Source organism: Polistes fuscatus, unplaced genomic scaffold (assembly GCF_010416935.1).
Source record: "Polistes fuscatus isolate 324 unplaced genomic scaffold, CU_Pfus_HIC Scaffold2, whole genome shotgun sequence".
Lineage (NCBI taxonomy): Eukaryota > Metazoa > Arthropoda > Insecta > Hymenoptera > Vespidae > Polistes > Polistes fuscatus.
Genome location: NW_025113096.1, coordinates 1110039 through 1130311, shown reverse-complemented (window position 1 = coordinate 1130311; position 20273 = coordinate 1110039). Strand labels below are relative to the sequence as shown.

Below are 20273 nucleotides of genomic sequence, written 5' to 3'. Positions count from 1 at the left end.
ATAACGTTGATTGTGGGTATAAATTGTTTAATATTACTATTGTTTTCTTTACGTTTCATTCTTACGTAGATTATTCAAGTTTCGTTTAAAGTTGTCTCTACGATTCTTTTTATTTCATCAACCCTTCGTTTTGATTTCTCTCTACTACTATACGTTCTTCCCTCCTTTCAAGTTCCTCGATGTTGCTTGTTATATCAAAAATGCACCGTAGGACTTTGTAACTCTCGTGACGCGAATAAAAATCATCTCAGGGCTTTGAGAAAAATACAAAGGTGTGTGTGTACGTATGATATGTATATATTATACATTACTCTTTTCGAATGCATATACGTCTTCTTCAATCTTCTCGTCACCATCGCGAGTTGTTTATTCTCTTTTTTTATTCTTTGTTTTTTGTTTTCTTTCTTCTCTTCTCGAAGATCGATAACGACTTCATAAATCACAGAACGCATTGCTCTTGCACTCCGAGCATTATATTATTTTTATTTTTTTCTCGGATAAACGTATAATAATAACTTGCTTGCTTCATCGAACGACGTATATAGTTCGATCGAGAGCGTGAAAATAAATTCAAAAATCGTCTAGAATGTTGAGAAAACATAACCGGGAATGATCATAGCGATGATTAATAACAATTTTATTCTAGAAAGAAAAGAAAAGACAAGAATGATCGTCATTCTATGCATTCCAATGATAAAAGAAAAACAAGTGTCACGTTTAATCGATAATCACCGAGTTGGATCATTCTAATAATAATAATAATAATAATAATAATAATAAAATTTCTTCAACGAAATATATTTGTTCGTTCAATTTAATTCCTGATAATCAAATTCTCGTATTAATAATAAATATAATTAAAATGAAAAAGGAGATCTCTAATTTTTAATTCAAATGTTTCTTTTCTAATCGTATTTTCAACGAAAATAAGTTGAATAACAATTTGTCGTTCGTTTGATGCAACTAGTATTCGAAGTAATTTAATCGAAATTTGTTTAAAATCCCCCCCTCCACCAGCCAGAGTTACGAGATTAAAAAATTCGTTCATTTGGGTAGAAAATATTTGCAAGTTTGTTGCTTGCATCATAGATATTGGCTGCTTTCTCGCGTCAGTTCGAGTGCGTGTCGCTGACACTTGCAGTTGCAACGTTTAACACAAGTATGGCAGTTTGCCAGGAACCCAGGAAGATAGAAAGAAATAAATAAAGAAAGAAAATACTACGTAACGTAACTAACTATATAGAAAACGGATCATCGTATACTAGTGGTTAGGATAATCGTTATGATATTGATCCCGTAAAGAAAAAAAAACAAAAAAGAAGAGAAAGATCTGTGGCACGACGAAAGTGGAAAAGTGTCGTGGCTACACGCTCGTTTGCGTGTTTCCTGGCAAGTTTAATTGGCATCTACCATGAATACTATTCCTTAATGAGAAATTACCTTAGAAATATATCGAGATTCTTTCAATGAAAAAATTAGAGAGTTTTATATACGTTTGTTTTTCTTTTTTTCTTTTATAATTAGAAAGTTGATTTCTATGTTGCACAGAACAAAATTTTATTCTATTTGAAAAAATTCTATTCACCGACGTTAAACGAATTTTATTTTATCGACAAATGTTTTCATCGATTTTTATTTCACGATATTCATTTTTATTTTCATAAATCACCGACGTAGCACTATGATTATACGGATATAAACTTTTTATACGTAATTTTTCATGATTATTTTATATTATTTTAATGAATTAATTCTTAATTCATTTATATGAATAAAAATATTTGATTTGATAGAGAAAATCTCTCTGGTACTATCATTTTGAAATAATATCCGATAACAAATCGTATTTTTTATTGGAGTTGGAAACAAAGTGTGCCACAAGGGAGAAAAGATGAATAATTCAAAATACAGATTATTTATTCGCCATTAAATTTGGTTGTTGGTAAACGCAATAACGCACGAAATCTCGATTTTCAAATATTCAAATAATACCATTCCCTGTACGTATAAAATAATAGAACACAAATAAATAATTCGATTGAATTAGATGATATTAATGCATACAAAATGAATGTGCAGGTATACAACGAAGAAGACACAAAGGGAATAAGAAATGTCCTCCTTTGTTTCTCGATGTACTAAAAAAGAAAAAAAAGGAAAAGAAAGGAAAGGAAAGGAAAGAAGATAAAAAGAAGAGAAGCTTGTCGCGGTCTGATTTACGGACGAGTTCCGAATCTTTAAATAAGAGAAGAGACTACACACTCGTCGTGCCGGGCATATTGGAACTTTCGTAAAATACGGCACAAATAACCCAACGAAAGGGATTCCCAAGTCATCAAAGATAAACAGGATGTAAAAGAGATGACGACGTCGAAGGGAGAACTAAAAGAAAAAAGAAAAAAAGAAAAAAGAATTCTTTCGAAATTTGTTATCAACGAGACAACGAACTTTAACAAAATAAAAATCTATTAAATATATATATATATATACATATATATAAAATTGCAGTTTCTCGTAAGAGAAAAAATACACACACACACACACAAGTATATATTTAATATTTTCTTATAAAAATAATTGTCTATAAAATCGTAGAAAAAAAGAAAAAAAAGAAAAGAATTATCGAATTATAATTATTAGGATGAAGCAACAATTTCGTATATTTATTGTGTTGTTTCGGACAGTGCAATTTTTCGAAATCTATAAAATTATCTTACGTGCAATGTGAAATATTAATTTAAAAATGAACGAAAATTTTGGCTCACTTTAATAATTTACGTATTTAAAAATTCAAATAGATAATCGAGTAACAAATGTAAACGAAAATTAAGAGTTCACGCCTATTACGATTATTATAGTAATAAAAAAGAAAGAACAAAAACACACACACACACACACAAACCGATCGTGTTTCCGTGTTAGAGTTTGATCGTGATAAGATAAATTTAATGAAAAACTTAAGCGAGGATTAGAAAATGTTGTTAAAACGTGTTAAACGATTTAACAATGAAACACATCGTTGGATAGAAATTTGTAGGAAATTGAAATAACGCATCGGTTGTAACACCACCTGTGTAACTGGGTTCCTTTCGAAAGAACGGACTACTACTATTACTACTACTATTACTCGCACGATTCTAAGTTAGTAACTTGCGTGCTTTATTTTCTTTAGATCAGCAAAACCTGTTGCTTGACTCACTAGAAACTCGTGCCAAGCTGTTCGCCACGCCATCAGCTGCTGTTGCTGTTGATGCACTGCCGGCATGCAGCATGCAAGCAAGCAAGCGCATCTTGCACTCAAGAAATCAATTACTCTTTCGCCTTATTTACTTCACACCCCCCTTCCCACCCCCAGCCCCACCTCGTACCACCCTCTTCACTTCTCGAACGTGCTCTTTCCTTGTGTTTTTCTCAACAACCATCGAGTTCATTTGTGGTACGATCACGTAAACACTGTACGAAAGAAGATTGACACTTTTTCAAGTAGATTTTCGAACCCTTCGAAAATCTCTCTCTCGAAAATAAAAAGGGCTAACTCAACCCCATGCTATATCATTATATCATCGGATAAATAATCACGTATCACGATCTTAGAAATAATAATTATTTTCTTAAGCCTTTCTATCGATGAAAAAAATATATCGAAACGAGCTATGACACATCTCGAAACAATGACTTTCGATTTAAAGTAGAGAAAGTTAGAATCCGTGCGGTGCGATGCGATGCGATGAAGAGAAAAAAGAAAAAAGGAAAAAAAAAAACACGTTAAACTACGATGTACGGGCAAAAGATACTCCGACGATAAGAATTCTAACCGCGTGAAAGTAAATATAACGGATAAAACCAATTTTTTGTTTATCATACAATCTCAATTATAATTTATTTTAATGCGAATTCTAATAGAATATTTTACGATATTGGTAGAACGATCATTATTTTACGTAGATTACATTTTTACGATTTGTCTAGCCTAGTTTTGTAAACGTTCTTGTTGTTCTTGTTGTTTTAGAACAACTTTTACTCGAAAACAATCTGGTTTTACTTATTCCACATAGATTTACGTATCAACGCGTTTAACTTATACAGATTGCAACATATTCTCTATTGAATTTATTTACTTAAGTGTGCAATACTCTTATTTGCACAGTTAACTAACATAAGACTTAATCGATGAAAGATCGAAAAAATTTCACTCGAACAAACGCATCACGAATGTCCGTTCATTATTCCAAGTGAAAATGTCATGACACCAAAAATTCGCTTCCTCCTTTCAACGATGTTTCTTTTCGAATACATTATTTCGTTCGTTCTAGATTCGTCGAATGAAATATTTGCCATCGGAAATCGTTCCTAAGGTATTTTGCATTATGCTAACGCGTCAGAAAATCTTATTTACATATTTCCCTTCTTTCGAAACTACTGCACCACCAACCATCGGGACTGTGCATACATACATACATACATACATACATACATACATACATACATATGTAGTTATACATACGATAGTTATTCGTAATTGTTAATACCGGACGTGTTCAATTCGCGACGAAACCGGATATTCGTCCGGCTTTGATCGAATATACCACGAACAAACACATGCATAAGTATATACATACTATCTATTATATTGCATAGTATTACTTCGGTGTAATCCGTTAATTCGTGAAATGACTAACTAAATTTCTGAAATAACTATACTAACTACTTGTTGTTTAAATATCAAAGGAAATGGAATGATATACTCCAATTAGTTAATATATTAATTTACAAGAGGAAAATTATTTATTTTTTTTTACGTATCAATCAATTAATTTAGAAAAATACAAATAGATGCATCATCGAGTGATTGAAATAGAAGCAAAAAGATGCTCGACGACGTGTCGGACGATCGATATGCGCTGTCGGCATTAAAATCACCCGCGAATCGAATATTTCATACTTCGTAAGTATGATTGTAAGTTCAGAACTATTATACGTTATTTTTTATTGTTAATTAAAAATATTTAATATAAAAGTAAAACTATAAAACATCATATTTTGTATTATCGCAAATAAAAATATAAATTAAATTAAGAATACACACACATATATATATATACTTATTTGAAAACAAATCATCAACTTTTTTCCAATAATATTGTTCTACGTTTATCTGTCATAAAATACGATTAATCTTAACCTGTCTTTAAATACTTGAAAACAAATTGGAAAGAAAAAAATTTTTCGTTAATGTCGTTAAGCACCTGAAATAATCGGTAAAATAATAAATAAGGAATAATAAATTAGAAAATATACAAAATAATAAGTAAATAATAAGTAAATAAGAAATAAAAAATAAGAAATATAATAAATAAAATAAGGAAGAATATTTTATACGAATCGATCATTTGAAACGACTATACTCATATAACAAGTTAACTCGAGATAACAACGTGGTTTACGTTCTATTATCGTTGGCTACTTTGTTTTTTATATTACTCACAATCAATACGCTTCTCGTCAAATAAAATTCACGTGTGTATCCATGTCTCTTAAACATAATTAACGTTATTTTGTCAATTGCGATAAATCCGAATGTATTTTTCTTCTTAATACTACAATCTTAATCGTCTTTACACACGAAAAAGAAAAAAAAAAAAACTATATTTGGAATTCTAAGACAACCGATGTGTCAATCTTATCGGAAATATGAACGAGGATATCGTAAATTTTCCATTTTGTTTTCTTCTATTGCATTTTTTTTTTCTTTTTTAAATAAAGAATATCAAACGTAAAGATTGCAAACAACGACGAAAATATTTTAACGATCTTATATAAATGCTTTGTTAATTTTAAAAAATCGTCGATTATCAAGACACAGATGAAAAATTAATTATTGAAATAATTATACGGAGACATATATGCATATAACAAATGATTAAATTTATCCGTTTACGATCTTCCACAATAAGATTGTTTAAAATCATCGGTAATTACGAAAATTACTATAATTCATATTTCCATACAAATGCAACTATATATGTGTATACTCATACGTAATATCGTTAAGTCATACAAATAAAAAAAAAAAAGAATAACAATTTAATCGAATGCAGTAATAAAAAATAAAAATGACGAACCAGCCAGTCTCGTGAGTTAATTAAAAGAGAGAGAAATAGAGAAAAAAAAAAGAAAAAAAAATGTTGGAAAAATTTGTAATAATAATTCCCCCCATCCCCCAGCCCCCCGTAAATTCGAGTTTCTCGACAAACGAAAAAGAAATAATAGAGATAAATACTTACACGTGAGTAAAAAGGAAAAAAAGAAGAAGAAAAAACAAAGAATAAAAATTGACGTAACTCATCTTGAAATGGTAAACCACAAGGCAGACAGGCAGGTACGTTCCGACAAAACCGGAGATGGATGCACACGAGCGTCTCGACGCTCGTATTACTCGAACGACCTCGGTGCACCGCGAATAATAACAACAACATTAACCGAGGAGGATTTGTTCCCTAGTTTTGTTAGATATTATCCGTAAGTAACTAACGATTCCTTTAAAACGATTCGTTCGAATCGTTGAAAGCGTCGGCTTACATAGTTTCCATTGGAACGCAACGAATATCATGTAACCAACCAGTTAGGAATGATTACTAAACTCAAACCAGTCTATGAACATATGTTGCGCATATAAATATGTCAAGACAAATACGTATATTATATTTAGATATTAAATAATCAATTGTAGAAATCAAATTTATATTATTACATCTCTGTGTAATATAAAAATAATAGAGAGATATAATAAATATTACGTGTATAATACGTTATTTAATGTTACGACGTGTTACGAATGGAGAAATAAATTTTTTTTATTTTTATTTTATGATATAATAATTATAATTTATTTGAAAAAGCATAATGTAATATTTAGATACTAAATTATTGAATAAATATATTTTTATTTTTATTTTTCGTCTGCGAATTATTCTTGATAAACAAATATACGAATAAAAGGAAATTACGAAATGGAAGAATTGAGTAAAGTGTTGATGAAAACAAATGCAATGTTTAATTAATGGAAATGTTATTTTTAAATGGAATGGAATTTAAACATTTTATTATACGAAGAAACTTGTTATGTTAGAACAATAGTAGGAAAATTTTGTAGTAAAAACTCGCATTAAGGTGAGTCTATCTATTATGTTTGGAAAAAGTAACGACATGATTATAATGATTTCTATGAACATAGAAAGAACCAAGACACGTTAAACCTGTTCGTTTCGTGTTCAAAGTAGTCCGAACTTCTCCAATAATTGATGATCCAATCATCGTGCACTTTTATTGATCGATTCCCAAACTAATTCCTACAAAGAACACATATCCAAGGAATATTATTTGACATAGCATAATAAATCATGCCGAAACTGGTTGTAAAATTGTACATTAACTACATAACTATTAAACGTTCATTTAATTTTGTTGTTTCTCGATAAGATAACGTTACCTATTTACCGTTAAAATAAAAAGAACTAACGATGATTCTCTCCATTTCGAACGTGTTTTTTCCCTACCACTCTCCCTCCCCCGTTCCCCCGCACTTTTTTCTTCGCTTGAACATTTTTCTTTTTTTTTTATTTCGCGTTAAACGATATTAGAACGATACTGTTTTAAAAGACAAATATTTAAGCAAGAATCAACCATGAAACGCTTGCTTATCGATATTATTCGTCGTGTAGTTTTAACACCAAGAACGTTATTCGTTATGTATGACACGTATCGACTATCGCACAACAATATATATATATATATAGGCACGATTCAAGAACCCACGCATACTTATAAAACGTAAGTAAGTATATATGCATGCATAACGGAACTTGGTATACTTGACTTTAACCGCAACGAATTACGGAGGTTGCAGCAACGGTTTTGCTTCCTAAGCAAAATGTGTTGGCTACCTAGCAAGGAACTAATATATTATTTACTATTATATATTATAGATATTTATATATATATATAATAGTTGATAATATATATTATCAACTATTGTTCTCATATACCAGATCTTCAATTTACTCAATTTTTATCTTCTTCTCTAAATTCTATAATAGTATATAAATAATAAAACTATGTATATATAAATGTAGGATTCGTGAAAAAAATTGAGCCGTTGGACTGACTGGAGGACCGGGACTCGAACCCGGATCTTCCGCTTTCCGGGCGACTGCTCTTTAACCATTGAGCTATCCAGGGTCCACTGTCCAATCTTCTTACAAATGTCTATTTAAGTGTTTGGCTTGGAGGTACTCGCATCTCACATAAATAAGAAATATATTTTATATATTTATATTTATAATAAATAATAAGAAATACATTTTAATTATTATTCAAAATAAATGAAGTTTTGAGTGTAAATCATTTATAATTATATATTAATATTTATTTAATTATAAATTATGAAAAAAGAAAATAAGAAAGAATATTTTCCATTTAGTTTAAGATGTATTGTATATATGTAATAAAGAAAACGTGTTTGAATACGAAGAAGATTTTTATTTTATACATTACTCGATTATTAATAATTTCTATGAATTATTATACTAATATGTTTATTGATCTTTGAATAAATAAAATATATTATTATGATAAAACGAAAAAGTAATTATAACGTAAAATATAATTTCTCTTTTTATACTCGAGATTCCATTGAAAATGGCGAAACATATCTCGTATAATTCGTTTCTCGAGACGATGACCCATTTTTAGGACCAAAAAGCGTGAACTCAAAGTATACCACTGCGAATATCATGTTTCTCGACGTACTGCATACAAATCGAAAGTTTTTCACTGATTCGTGGAATAGTGCGTGCACTTATTAATTGATTTTATTTCTTGAAACTTACGTACATATCATAAATACGTAAACAAGTTCAATTAAGATCTCCCGATTCGGAGAAATTGCATTTCATGACTCTCATACATGTGGCAATTAATTTTTATGAGACGAGAAAAGGGACGGGAGAAAAAAAAATAAATAAATGAATGATTGTCTTGTTTTGCTTACGTATGACAAAAAGAAAAAAAAAAACAGAAAATAACAAGCGAAAATTAGTAGAGTCACGTTCTTATCAATGCAACAAAATGTTCTCGCAAACGATCCTAATTAAACAACGTATACGACGAATTATTACGTTACGAAACAATTTAATTTACCGTAATGAATTTTTAATAATCTAACGCGTATTATATTATAAATTATACAAAATTATTAGTAGATTATCTTTTTTGTTTTTTTTTTTCCACACTAGGAAAATAATATTTTTAGTAGATAATGGTTATATATTTTCTCGAGAAATTTTTTTTGTCTTCTTCTTCTTCTTCTTCTTCCAAACAAACCAACACAGAATTAACGCGATTATTATCGGTGCTGATGTATCATTAACACAATGAGGGAAAAACGTCGGCTTCTTTCATTAATCGTCACTCATTATGATTATTACACTACGAACCCGCACCGAAACGATATGGTTGGTGACAACACACATTTTCAATTATTTATCTACATGATTAATCTTTAACACACACATACATGCGTGTATTTTATGCGAATGATAATAATCTAATATTGTTTAATATATATCACTGTGAAACATTATTATTTAATTAATAAATATCAAACTTCTGAACTTTGAAAATATCGATAATAGAGATTTACTATAAAATTCGTATATTATCTTTAAAAGTGATAAAATAACAACTAATCATTTATTGCTATGGAATATTTCAATTTAACTAATATATTATCAAACGATAATATTATACAAATAATTATTGGTAACAATTAAACACATGATAGTATTGGACGCATAAAAAGAAACAGAAATCAAATTTAGAAGATGTAAATTGAAAATTTACGATGAATCATTCAAATTCAAAGAAAAATGAATCATTTAAATTATTATTTATGAGAATAAAATATGTCAAAAAAATATTAATGACTATAAATGTAGTTTTGTAATTGTGCATTATTACTGAATACACGTATTCGAAAATATTTATAAGGGTTGTGTTATTTAAGATGTACAACGAAAAAGAAATAAAGAAAGGGACCGAAAGAAGAAGCGAGAATAAAACAGCAAATATATTATCTTTAAAGTGATAAAAAAATAACTAATCATTTATTGCTATGGAATATTTCAATTTAACTAATATATTATCAAACGATAATATTATACAAATAACTATTGGTCAAAATTAAACACATGATAGTATTGGACGCACAAAAAGAAACAGAAATCAAATTTAGAAGATGTAAATTGAAAATTTACGATGAATCATTCAAATTCAAAGAAAAATGAATCATTTTAATTATTATTTATGAGAATAAAATATGTCAAAAAATATTAATGACTATAAATGTAGTTTTGTAATTGTGCATTATTATTGAATACACTTATTCGAAAATATTTATAAGGGTTGTGTTATTTAAGATGTACAACGAAAAAGAAATAAAGAAAGGGACCGAAAGAAGAAACGAGAATAAAACAGCAAATATATTATCTTTAAAGTGATAAAAAAATAACTAATCATTTATTACTATGGAATATTTCAATTTAACTAATATATTATCAAACGATAATATTATACAAATAATTATTGGTCACAATTAAACACATGATAGTATTGGACGCACAAAAAGAAAAAGAGAAATCAAATTCAGAAGATGTAAATTGAAAATTTACGATGAATCATTCAAATTCAAAGAAAAATGAATCATTTAAATTATTATTTATGAGAATAAAATATGTCAAAAAAATATTAATGACTATAAATGTAGTTTTGTAATTGTGCATTATTACTGAATACACATATTCGAAAATATTTATAAGGGTTGTGTTATTTAAGATGTACAACGAAAAAGAAATAAAGAAAAGGACCGAAAGAAGAAGCGAGAATAAAACGGCAAATGTGTGAAAGCGGATATGCCGCTGTATATGGTGTAAAAGAAGAAGAAGGGAGAAAGAAATATAAAAAAAAAAAAAAACAAGAAAAATAAGAAGAAGAAGAAGAAGCCGCTTCATCTCTTACATTAGCTTTTTCTTTCGCGCACAAATGACGTCAGAAATTGTCGTGTCCTACACGTGGTTGGTTTTCTCGCTTAGAATTTTTACCACGACTATATTTATCGTTAGCTTTTGATCACTATGTTTTACATTATGTATTCTCTCCCGTATCGATTTACGATAGACAAATTTTGAAGAGGTGGGGGTGGATTGGTTTTTCTTTTTCTTTTCCTTTTTTTTTTATTTTCTATCTTCGTTGATATCGGAACGACATCATTTTCGATTCAAACAAGACTCGTCGTATTAAAAATATTTGTATTTTTTACTGTATGCATTCTTTTCTTTAATTTTTTTTTTACTTTCACAAAAACCCTAATCTTTTCGTTTAATCATCATTTTTACAAAATAAAAATAATCGTACAAAGTGAAACGAACATTATTTTCAACTATGTTTGAGTAACTTTTAAACAAAAAAACTATCAAAAACAAATTTATTTCTTACTAACTATTTTAATCTGAACAAAGAGAAAGTCATTAATTTAAATGATAGAGACGTTTCTTTAATATTCCTTTCTCTTTGGTTTTCTTTCTTTCCCAAATCGTCTATCAAAATAATATATAAGATTTTAAATGAGAAAGTAAATTAAATAGGAAACACATCTCTTAAATCGTTTATGCGCATAAAAGATATTGAACAATATTCAATATATTAATACACAATTACAATTAATATTTTTAATTAATTACAAATGATTTAAACATAAATAAATATATATATACATATATATTACGTATAACATCTGTTCACAAATTTGGATATAACTATTAAACAAAATTGATCGCAATGAATGAAATCTCGATGAAATTTTTGAATATTACGAGTTAAAAACTAAAAGAAATCAGATTTTTATCTTTTTGTGTAAACGAAACACACCGGGGACAAAGGGGTGGCACTGAATTCTCAATGATTTATATCTCCTGTCTACTCTATTTTTGTCGGGATGCAGACACATCCTCCCTCTCCTCCCCTCCCCCTCCTTCTCATCCTCCTCCTCCTCCTCCTCCCTTTTGGCTAGACCAGGATACACCATCATCCGGATGTAGACCCATCATCGGGGCCAAGTGATCCTCCGCAGACGAATACGTTTGGCTCCATTTAGTCTACGTTACTTGAACACACGTTACAAAAATATATATACGAGAAAAGGGTATAACATTTTCTCCTTCGAAATGAAAAACGAAACTAGAGAGAATATCGAGAACCGAAGTTCCTTCTTTATAGTCGATTAAATGCCATTTAGAAAATTCATACTAATTATAAACAATATATAATTAATAAATAAATATAAAATATAATATAAAAATTAAATAATATAAATTAAAAAAAATATATAATAATAAATAAATATAAAAAATAATATAAATTAAATAATATAAATATTAAATAATATATAAATATAAAAAATAATATAAAAATTAAATAATATATATAATAATAAATAAATATAAAAAATAATATAAATATTAAATAATATAAATATTAAATAATATAAATATAAAAAATAATGAATTGTTCATTACTTTAACAATATATCAACGATATATATGTTTGTACATTAATATTAATATTAATTTATTGCATTGACGCACAAACACACACACACACACACACATATACACACACGACAAAAATCTGAATAATATCTAATAAATCGTAAGCTCGTGGTCTGCGAATAAGATCGAATAGCTTAGCGTCAGAATTTGACCAATGAAACGTCCTACGCGTTCAAGTTAACTCGTTTATTGTCAAGAAGACTAACGAAATTAAACTGTTCTTCTTACAGTGAGCTTACTTTATACAACAATCTTTTCTCATACTGTATATATACGTCATATTAAAATACATTTTGTTTAATATTGAACTTTTTGTTTCTATTTTTTTTTTTTTTAATGTAATTATCTGTAAAACTTAGAAGTTCGTACTTATTGATATTCTTCTATGAAGAAAGTGTCTCACGATCATTAGTAAGAGTTTAATTTAGTCCGCGGTCATGAGCCTCGAATTCTGGGCCAATAATGTCACGGTTCTTCTTCTCTTTGATCGTTGCTTTTATTAACTTTATCTAACTTTTTATACAAATCAAATAAAAATATCAAATATCTAAATAAACGTGTATCTTTGTTACATCAAAAAATCAACCAATTTAATAAAAATATTTACGATTAATACATTTAATTAATTTAAATATAATAACTTTATTTTTAATAAATTATATATTTGAAAAAGAAAATATATATATTAATAAAATTTACAGACTAAAATTAAACTAAATGATCAACAACAATAATCAACTTTATACGATATATGTTGAATTGTTGAATAATTCCAAATTTTTGAATAATAAATTATTATTCGCATACATACAACAGACAAATTATATTACATTTAATTTCATTTTATTTTTGACCATAAAGTTTAGCATATAAATAACCTTTGTAACTTCACAACGAGTGAACGAATATGGCCCGGCAAATAAATTAAATTTACACCTTGCATTGTGTCCATCATCAAGAAATCTTGTTTCGCGATGCAAATATTAAATACACGTTAATACTTTTACACATACATACATACATACATAAATAAAATATAACAAATAAGTATTTTTGTTATTATCAGTTGACAAGGTAACGTTTACCACCCACAATCTATGAAAAATAACCCGAATACAAGTACTTACTTATTTCCGTTTGGTATAGAAACATGTTACCGATGTTTCACAAACTCCTAACACATCCCTTGTGAACACTGACGGTTCCACAAATTTACGAATTCGCTTTCACCATCGATAAGGAGATTTTTCGAGTCGATTAAAAAGAACAGAACGGAAAGGAAAGAGAGAGAGAGAGAGAGAGAAGAAAAAAGGTAAAGGAAGTTAGTAGATATTGTGCAAGTTTTGCCTTGCGGCGACCTTACATAATGTTAAACTTACGTAAAGAAGAAACAAACGTTCGTTAGAATCCCGAAAGACAAAAGCATCGGATGCTTCGTCATAATGGTTCGTTCGTTCATTCGTTCATTCGTTCATATTTCCTTATCGAAGTACATAACTAATTCCACTATGGCAACGTAACGCTTTCTATCTAAGCAATAAAGTTGAAAAAAAAAAAATGAATAATAATTATATAGAAAAATAAAAAAGGAAGTTTGATTGACAAATTATTTCATTATCCACGTATGAGAAAGAAAAAATACAATATTAATAATAATATTAATGATGATGATGATGATGATGATATTAGTAATAATAATAATAATAATAATAATGTGCAGTAATATGATATTAGTTAATACAATTTTGTAATGCATAATGTATTGTAAATATAATTGTTCTTATTATCGTGGCATGCAAATTGAAAATATGAAAAAAGAATCTTATTTTATATTTTGAAATAAAATGAAATTTCGAATGTACACACTTTTATCTATTAAATATATAATTTTTGAAATTCATTTGTTTTTTTGTCCTCAGTACCTATATAATTGTTCGCAAAGATCTTTAATGATTCGAATTTCATAGCAAATCAATAATATTCGCTTCGCGTGAAATCCCTCGATAACATCGCAGACCACTTCTCGTTCGGTAAAATCCGAGAATTAATCGAATATATGAAAGAAGAATAGACAAAATACAAAATAAAAGAAAAGAAAACGAGAAATAACGATCTATCATCATTTAATCGCCAATTAAACTTCGTCGAAGTAATCGAAGGACGAATGCATACGACGACGTCGTTAAATAATTCGATTCCAATTCGCACAGACTATACTTCATTATAATTTCACATATTTTTGTTTTTTTACATACGCGTATTCGTACGTGTCCGCAATTTTTGAAGTTGAAAAGAACACGTTCAATGAGTAAAAAAAAAGAAAAAAAAATACAAAAAGGAAAGAACGTACGATTAACAATAGTAAATGACATTTGCAATAAATTCAGAAAATATAATCCAGCTTAGGAAGATTATTTATTGCAAAAGAGGATTTAATGACAAAGGTTAACTAATGATCTTCCGAATGCACATATGGTGCATCAATGATTTTGTGCTCGTAGATCATTGATCTCTGTCTTATTATAATGGAACTAGTGTTTCCGAATGAGAAGTTAATTTATCATTCTCATGAATGTATGTTAAATATATTATATATACACACATATATATATACACGATAATAAATTAATAAATTATATATACATAAACGATTATACGGTATATGTATTAAATACAATCCGGTTAAGAAGATTACGATGACTATCGATGATATCAATAAAAAATAACTTTAACAAAATATTTTATATATCATTGATATTTCACACATTTCACATAAATTCATATTGTTTATATAGTTTATATTAAACTTTTTCATTTATTATTACTTAGTTTTTTTAAGTGAACGTTTACTTTCGAATTTGTAATGATATATTATTCCGATAACACACACACATATATACACAGATAGATGCACATAGATAACACACATACACACATATACACAGAGGTATATTTAAAATGTATTAACATGAATATTAAAAGTGGCAATAACCGTAACAGTAGATCAGTGAATTTATACTCAAACGATACATCGTAATCGTTTAAATGGGCGGTGGTTAAATATGGTAAATCGTAAACGAGAAATTCGTATGATATCGATTGAAATTGAATATGACGCAGAGAGATACAAAACGATGTACTTTCGCCGAACTTTCCTTTGGTCAATAAATGGCAATCCTATGGTTACTACTACCACACACCGTTGTGGTTCCCTTCGTATTTGATTTATGAACTTCTTGCCGCATTAAAATTACAACTAACAAGTGATTATGGCAGTTTCAATTTTCCTCTCTACTCTATCTTCTTAAACGATTAACGAAGTTTTTCTTTCTTTTTATCGATAAAGAAATATTTTCTCTTCTTTACGTATAAATACATAGAAATATGTTTGTAATAAATAATAAAGAAGAAAATTTAATTCTAAGATTTTGATTACTAATACAATTATTTTTGGTAATAAACGTAAATTATACTTTTTGTGATACATTGACAAGTTTAGAAGAAAAAGTCATTCGTTTGGCGATAAAAATTAAATAAATACGCGAGTATAAATATTCGTGACTTCAAATTAACAAAAATTTGAAAATAAATATTCAATCAAGTATTAACGAAACGTTCACTTTTTATTAACATTTTTAATAACTGATCATATAACTTCGTTTTAATTAAAAATTATTTTCTCCTTGCGATTCTTAGTAATCTAACGATATTATCCGATGTTTATAAAGAGAGTAGATATATTTAATTCGATACTGAAAGAAAACAATCACGTAGATTGTTAGAAATCGTTGATGTGTCTATCCTTCAAACAAAATGATCAACTCTATGCAAAGAAACTCGTACATAGATGATGCAAACATTACTGAAGACCTTCGTTTCGAAAGAGTGAAAGAGATGTAACGTGAGAAGAAGAAATGAGATGACGTTGAGAAAAAGAAAAAGAAAAGAAAAAAAAGAAAAAAGACAGATTGAAAATAAAAAGTAAATTACATAACACCGTGCATATAATTACCGATGTGGTAGATAAAATTTATATATATTCAAATTATCTACCCGGAAAGATAGAAAAACGTGAAGAAATTTTGTCAATTCCAAATTTCAGGATATTTTCGTTCGTGATTTTCCACGATTAAAAAAAAGAAATCAATCGTACGTCGATTAATTTCGATCCATTATCAATGTTTTATTCACTAACAACATTAATCCGTTTATAAAATATATATACACGCCTCTATTCGTATTTTTAAATTAACAAAAAAAAAAGAAAGAAAGGAAAAGAAAAGAAGGAAAAAAAAAAAATAGAAACCGAAAATTACGATCATTTTGTTAAATCATTCTCCGTGACACACGATATTTGCCATTTTACCAACCCCATTAGAGAAACGGTCAAATTACAAATGATTTCAATAGTTGTAACAAACTATTATGGCATCGGTTAGTTTCTCTAAGCTGAATGGCACACCTATATCCTTTTTAAGAGCATCCACGCCTCGTACTTTGATCGATACATTTCGAAATAGATATTCGTAGGAGACACTTTAAAAAAAAAAAAAAAAAAAAACGTACGTTTATAAAATAATTCCTCTTTTTTTTTTCTTTTTTATCTTTTAATATATATATCGTATAAATATTAGATAGAAAGTATCTATTTAGATATATAGAATGAGTAGTTAATTATAAATAATTATAATGAAGTCAAAACTTTGCATTATACGATCATGCAATCCTTTTTTTCTCAATATATTATGTGATTTAAATATTGTCATACTTAATCAAAAAAAAAAAGAAGAAAAAAATGTTAAACATGAAATAACAGAGATATATTAATTATCTAAACTGTAATTATATAAAAAGTATTAAACAAAATTATGTTCTACTCTAAGGTGTCTTGACAAGTTTTGCATACGTTGCAAAATAACAGAGACATACTTATTACAAATACATTTTCTATCTGTCATTGCACGTCACGAATATCATTTATTTTTATATTCCATAGGATAAAATCCCTCTGAGAGTTCACGATGGGGGGAAGGGGGAAAGAAAAAAATCGATCAGAATGAATATGTTTTTCTGAAGCACTTAACCAACCGGTAGTCTATTAATCGGCTTTTTCATCGAAACAATAAAACAACTAAAGTTACCCTATATAAAAACATAAATCTAACAATATAGTTAAACACTTTCACAAAGTTTCATTTAACATTTATACAGAAAAATTTATATACAAAAAAAGAAAACAAAAAAACAAAATGCATAAGTAGATAGTACGGTTATGTATTTGCAACCGAGTATAGTGAGTGATCGGTTAGTATGTATTACGGTATATTCAAACACAAATGGTCAATAAAATATTTAAAAAAAAAAAGAAACAATTCGAAAATACTGGGAAAGAAAAAAAAAATGTAAGAAAAACGAGTAGGCAGAAATGTTCGATCGGATTCGGGGTCAGTCAAGACAGTAGTAGTAGGTATTCAAAACATCGTCGTATTTGCACTCGAACGTTGAGAAAGTCAAGGAGGTTTCGCAACCTGGAGACACGAATCGGCCGAGCAAAGAAGACTGGATGTCGGTCGTGTTCCCCTTCACCGATTGCTGACCACGAATCGTGCCATCGACGACGACTATCCACGACGGCTGGTCTCTATTATAAAAAAATGTTCAAGAGGCACGTTCTACTTCTCGTTCTACTATGACGACGACGATGACGACGATGACGATGATTCGATTCGTTTATAATAAAATTAAATCCATACTTCCGCATTTGATTAATCCTTCGTACTTTCATCTAAGATTTATCTCATAGTGTCAATGTTCACGTTTAGTTTGTTGTTTCGTTCTTTCTTCGAGAAAATAGAACGCAAGTTGATTGAAATTAATCCTGATTCATTGACGAGGATTAACAAAAGCTTCGAACGAGTGAACGTACGACGATTTTTTCTTATTATTCCACAGTACTATTACACTTATGTATTTCTCTTATACCGTGTGTCGAAGAAGGACACACACACAGAGAGAGAGAACGTTTGCTACGACGAAGTGTTCCAGATAATCGACATAGTTGAAACATTCTCTCTCTCTCCGTTCGCTATCATTATAATATAATCCTATACCAATAGAAAAATGATCGTCTAATGTGATCACAATTATTCGTCGTATATTCCTTTATACAATACGCAACTGTACAAATTACTGGAAACTTTAATGCGAGAAAAAATATAATTAGAAAGGAAATAATAAAGAAAGAAACGATTGGCGTTTCCTTGAACGTGACACCCCCACGAAAGAAGAAGAAAACGAGATGGTAAGTAACTAAGTAAGTAAGTAAGTAAGTAAGTAAAAGATTCTCAATAAAGGAAAGAAAGAAAAAAATGAAAAAACAACAATACAGACGCGTCACGGATGTTTTTATCGCGAATCAAATTAACGGTGATATAACGCGTTAGAAGGAAATTGTGAGACTCCTTATCACCTTGACGATTCATCGTAATTCTACGATAGACCGATAGAGTAGTGTACTTTTAATTGTTATCAATTATCAATTATCATTATCATTATTATTCCTAATAAAAATGTAAAACAAAATGTTGTGTATTTTTGAATAGAGAAAACATTAAGATTTGTTATTAAATTTGAATTGTGTGGAATACCGTTGAGGTATGCATGGGGGAAGTTTTGAAGGAAACTTACCTCGGTAAGTAATATCAGTAACAAAAGAAGGGTCCCACAGATCCGTGAAATCGGTCGCGGACAGTCGACCCTTCGCGTGCTCGTCATCCTCTGGCGAGAAGGCCAGACAAGCGCAATCGAAGTCGACAGCGGTCCCTTCTTCACTGTTGTTTATCTTAATTTGTATTCTATTTTTTTCAATTTGTTTCCTTCCTTCCACTTCTTCTTCTTCTTCGTTGTAATTCCCTCCTTCCTTCCTTCCTATCTATCTTTCTTCTTCTTTTTCTTCCTCTTCTTATTCTGCACCCTCTCCTCAATCTCTTTCTCGTGGGCCACTTGTACACGCACTACACTGTATCATATATATAACACCAAGAATAAGATGATGATGAAGACGAGAAAAACGACGAATGGGATAAGGGGGATTAAAAGGAAAAAAAAAAAAAGAAAAAGAAAAAGATAGAAGTAATAGAAAAAGATAGGGAAGGATAGAAAGAGAAAGAGAGAGATAGAGAAAGAGAGAGAGAGAGAGAAAGAGAGAGAGAGAGAAATGGACACCTACGCCACTAAGAATAGCGGGAATGCGCGTGGAATGTGCGTGGCCTGACAAATCGATCGACAAGTAAGTTTGACGAAGAGAAGAACAAGCAAACGGAGAAGTCGTTCTTCCGTAGCTCGAGACTTGTGTGTCCGCTATCACGAGAGGTCTCGCCGAATCCTATCCTGAACGACGACGCAGAAGGTAGGGGAGGAGGTGGAGGAAATTGAGCAGGAGGAGGTGGAGGAGGAGGAGGAGGAGGAAAAGGAAGAAGAGGTGGAGGAGGGTAAGAGCAACAGCAACAGCAGCAGCAGTAGCAGCAGCACCTGTTCGCCTGCTGACTCGTTACTACTAATACTACTACTACTACTACTACTACTACAACACGGCTGACGATGACGACGTAG

At 29.4% G+C, this 20273-nt stretch overlaps 1 protein-coding gene across 8 annotated transcripts in view; it reads right to left on the bottom strand.

Moving 5' to 3' along the window:
- Nucleotides 1–20273, bottom strand: part of LOC122516914 (tyrosine-protein phosphatase 10D) — a 40499-nt gene that overhangs the window by 18017 nt on the left and 2209 nt on the right. For 7 of the 8 annotated variants that reach the window (XM_043635132.1, XM_043635133.1, XM_043635131.1 and 4 more), the window contains one exon: nt 19350–19680. In XM_043635132.1, the coding sequence (XP_043491067.1) occupies nt 19350–19436 (87 nt within the window). In that variant the 5' untranslated portion in view covers nt 19437–19680. Of the gene's footprint in view, nt 1–19349; nt 19681–19890; nt 20243–20273 lie in introns of those variants that run through there. The other variant, XM_043635134.1, reaches the window with a different exon arrangement.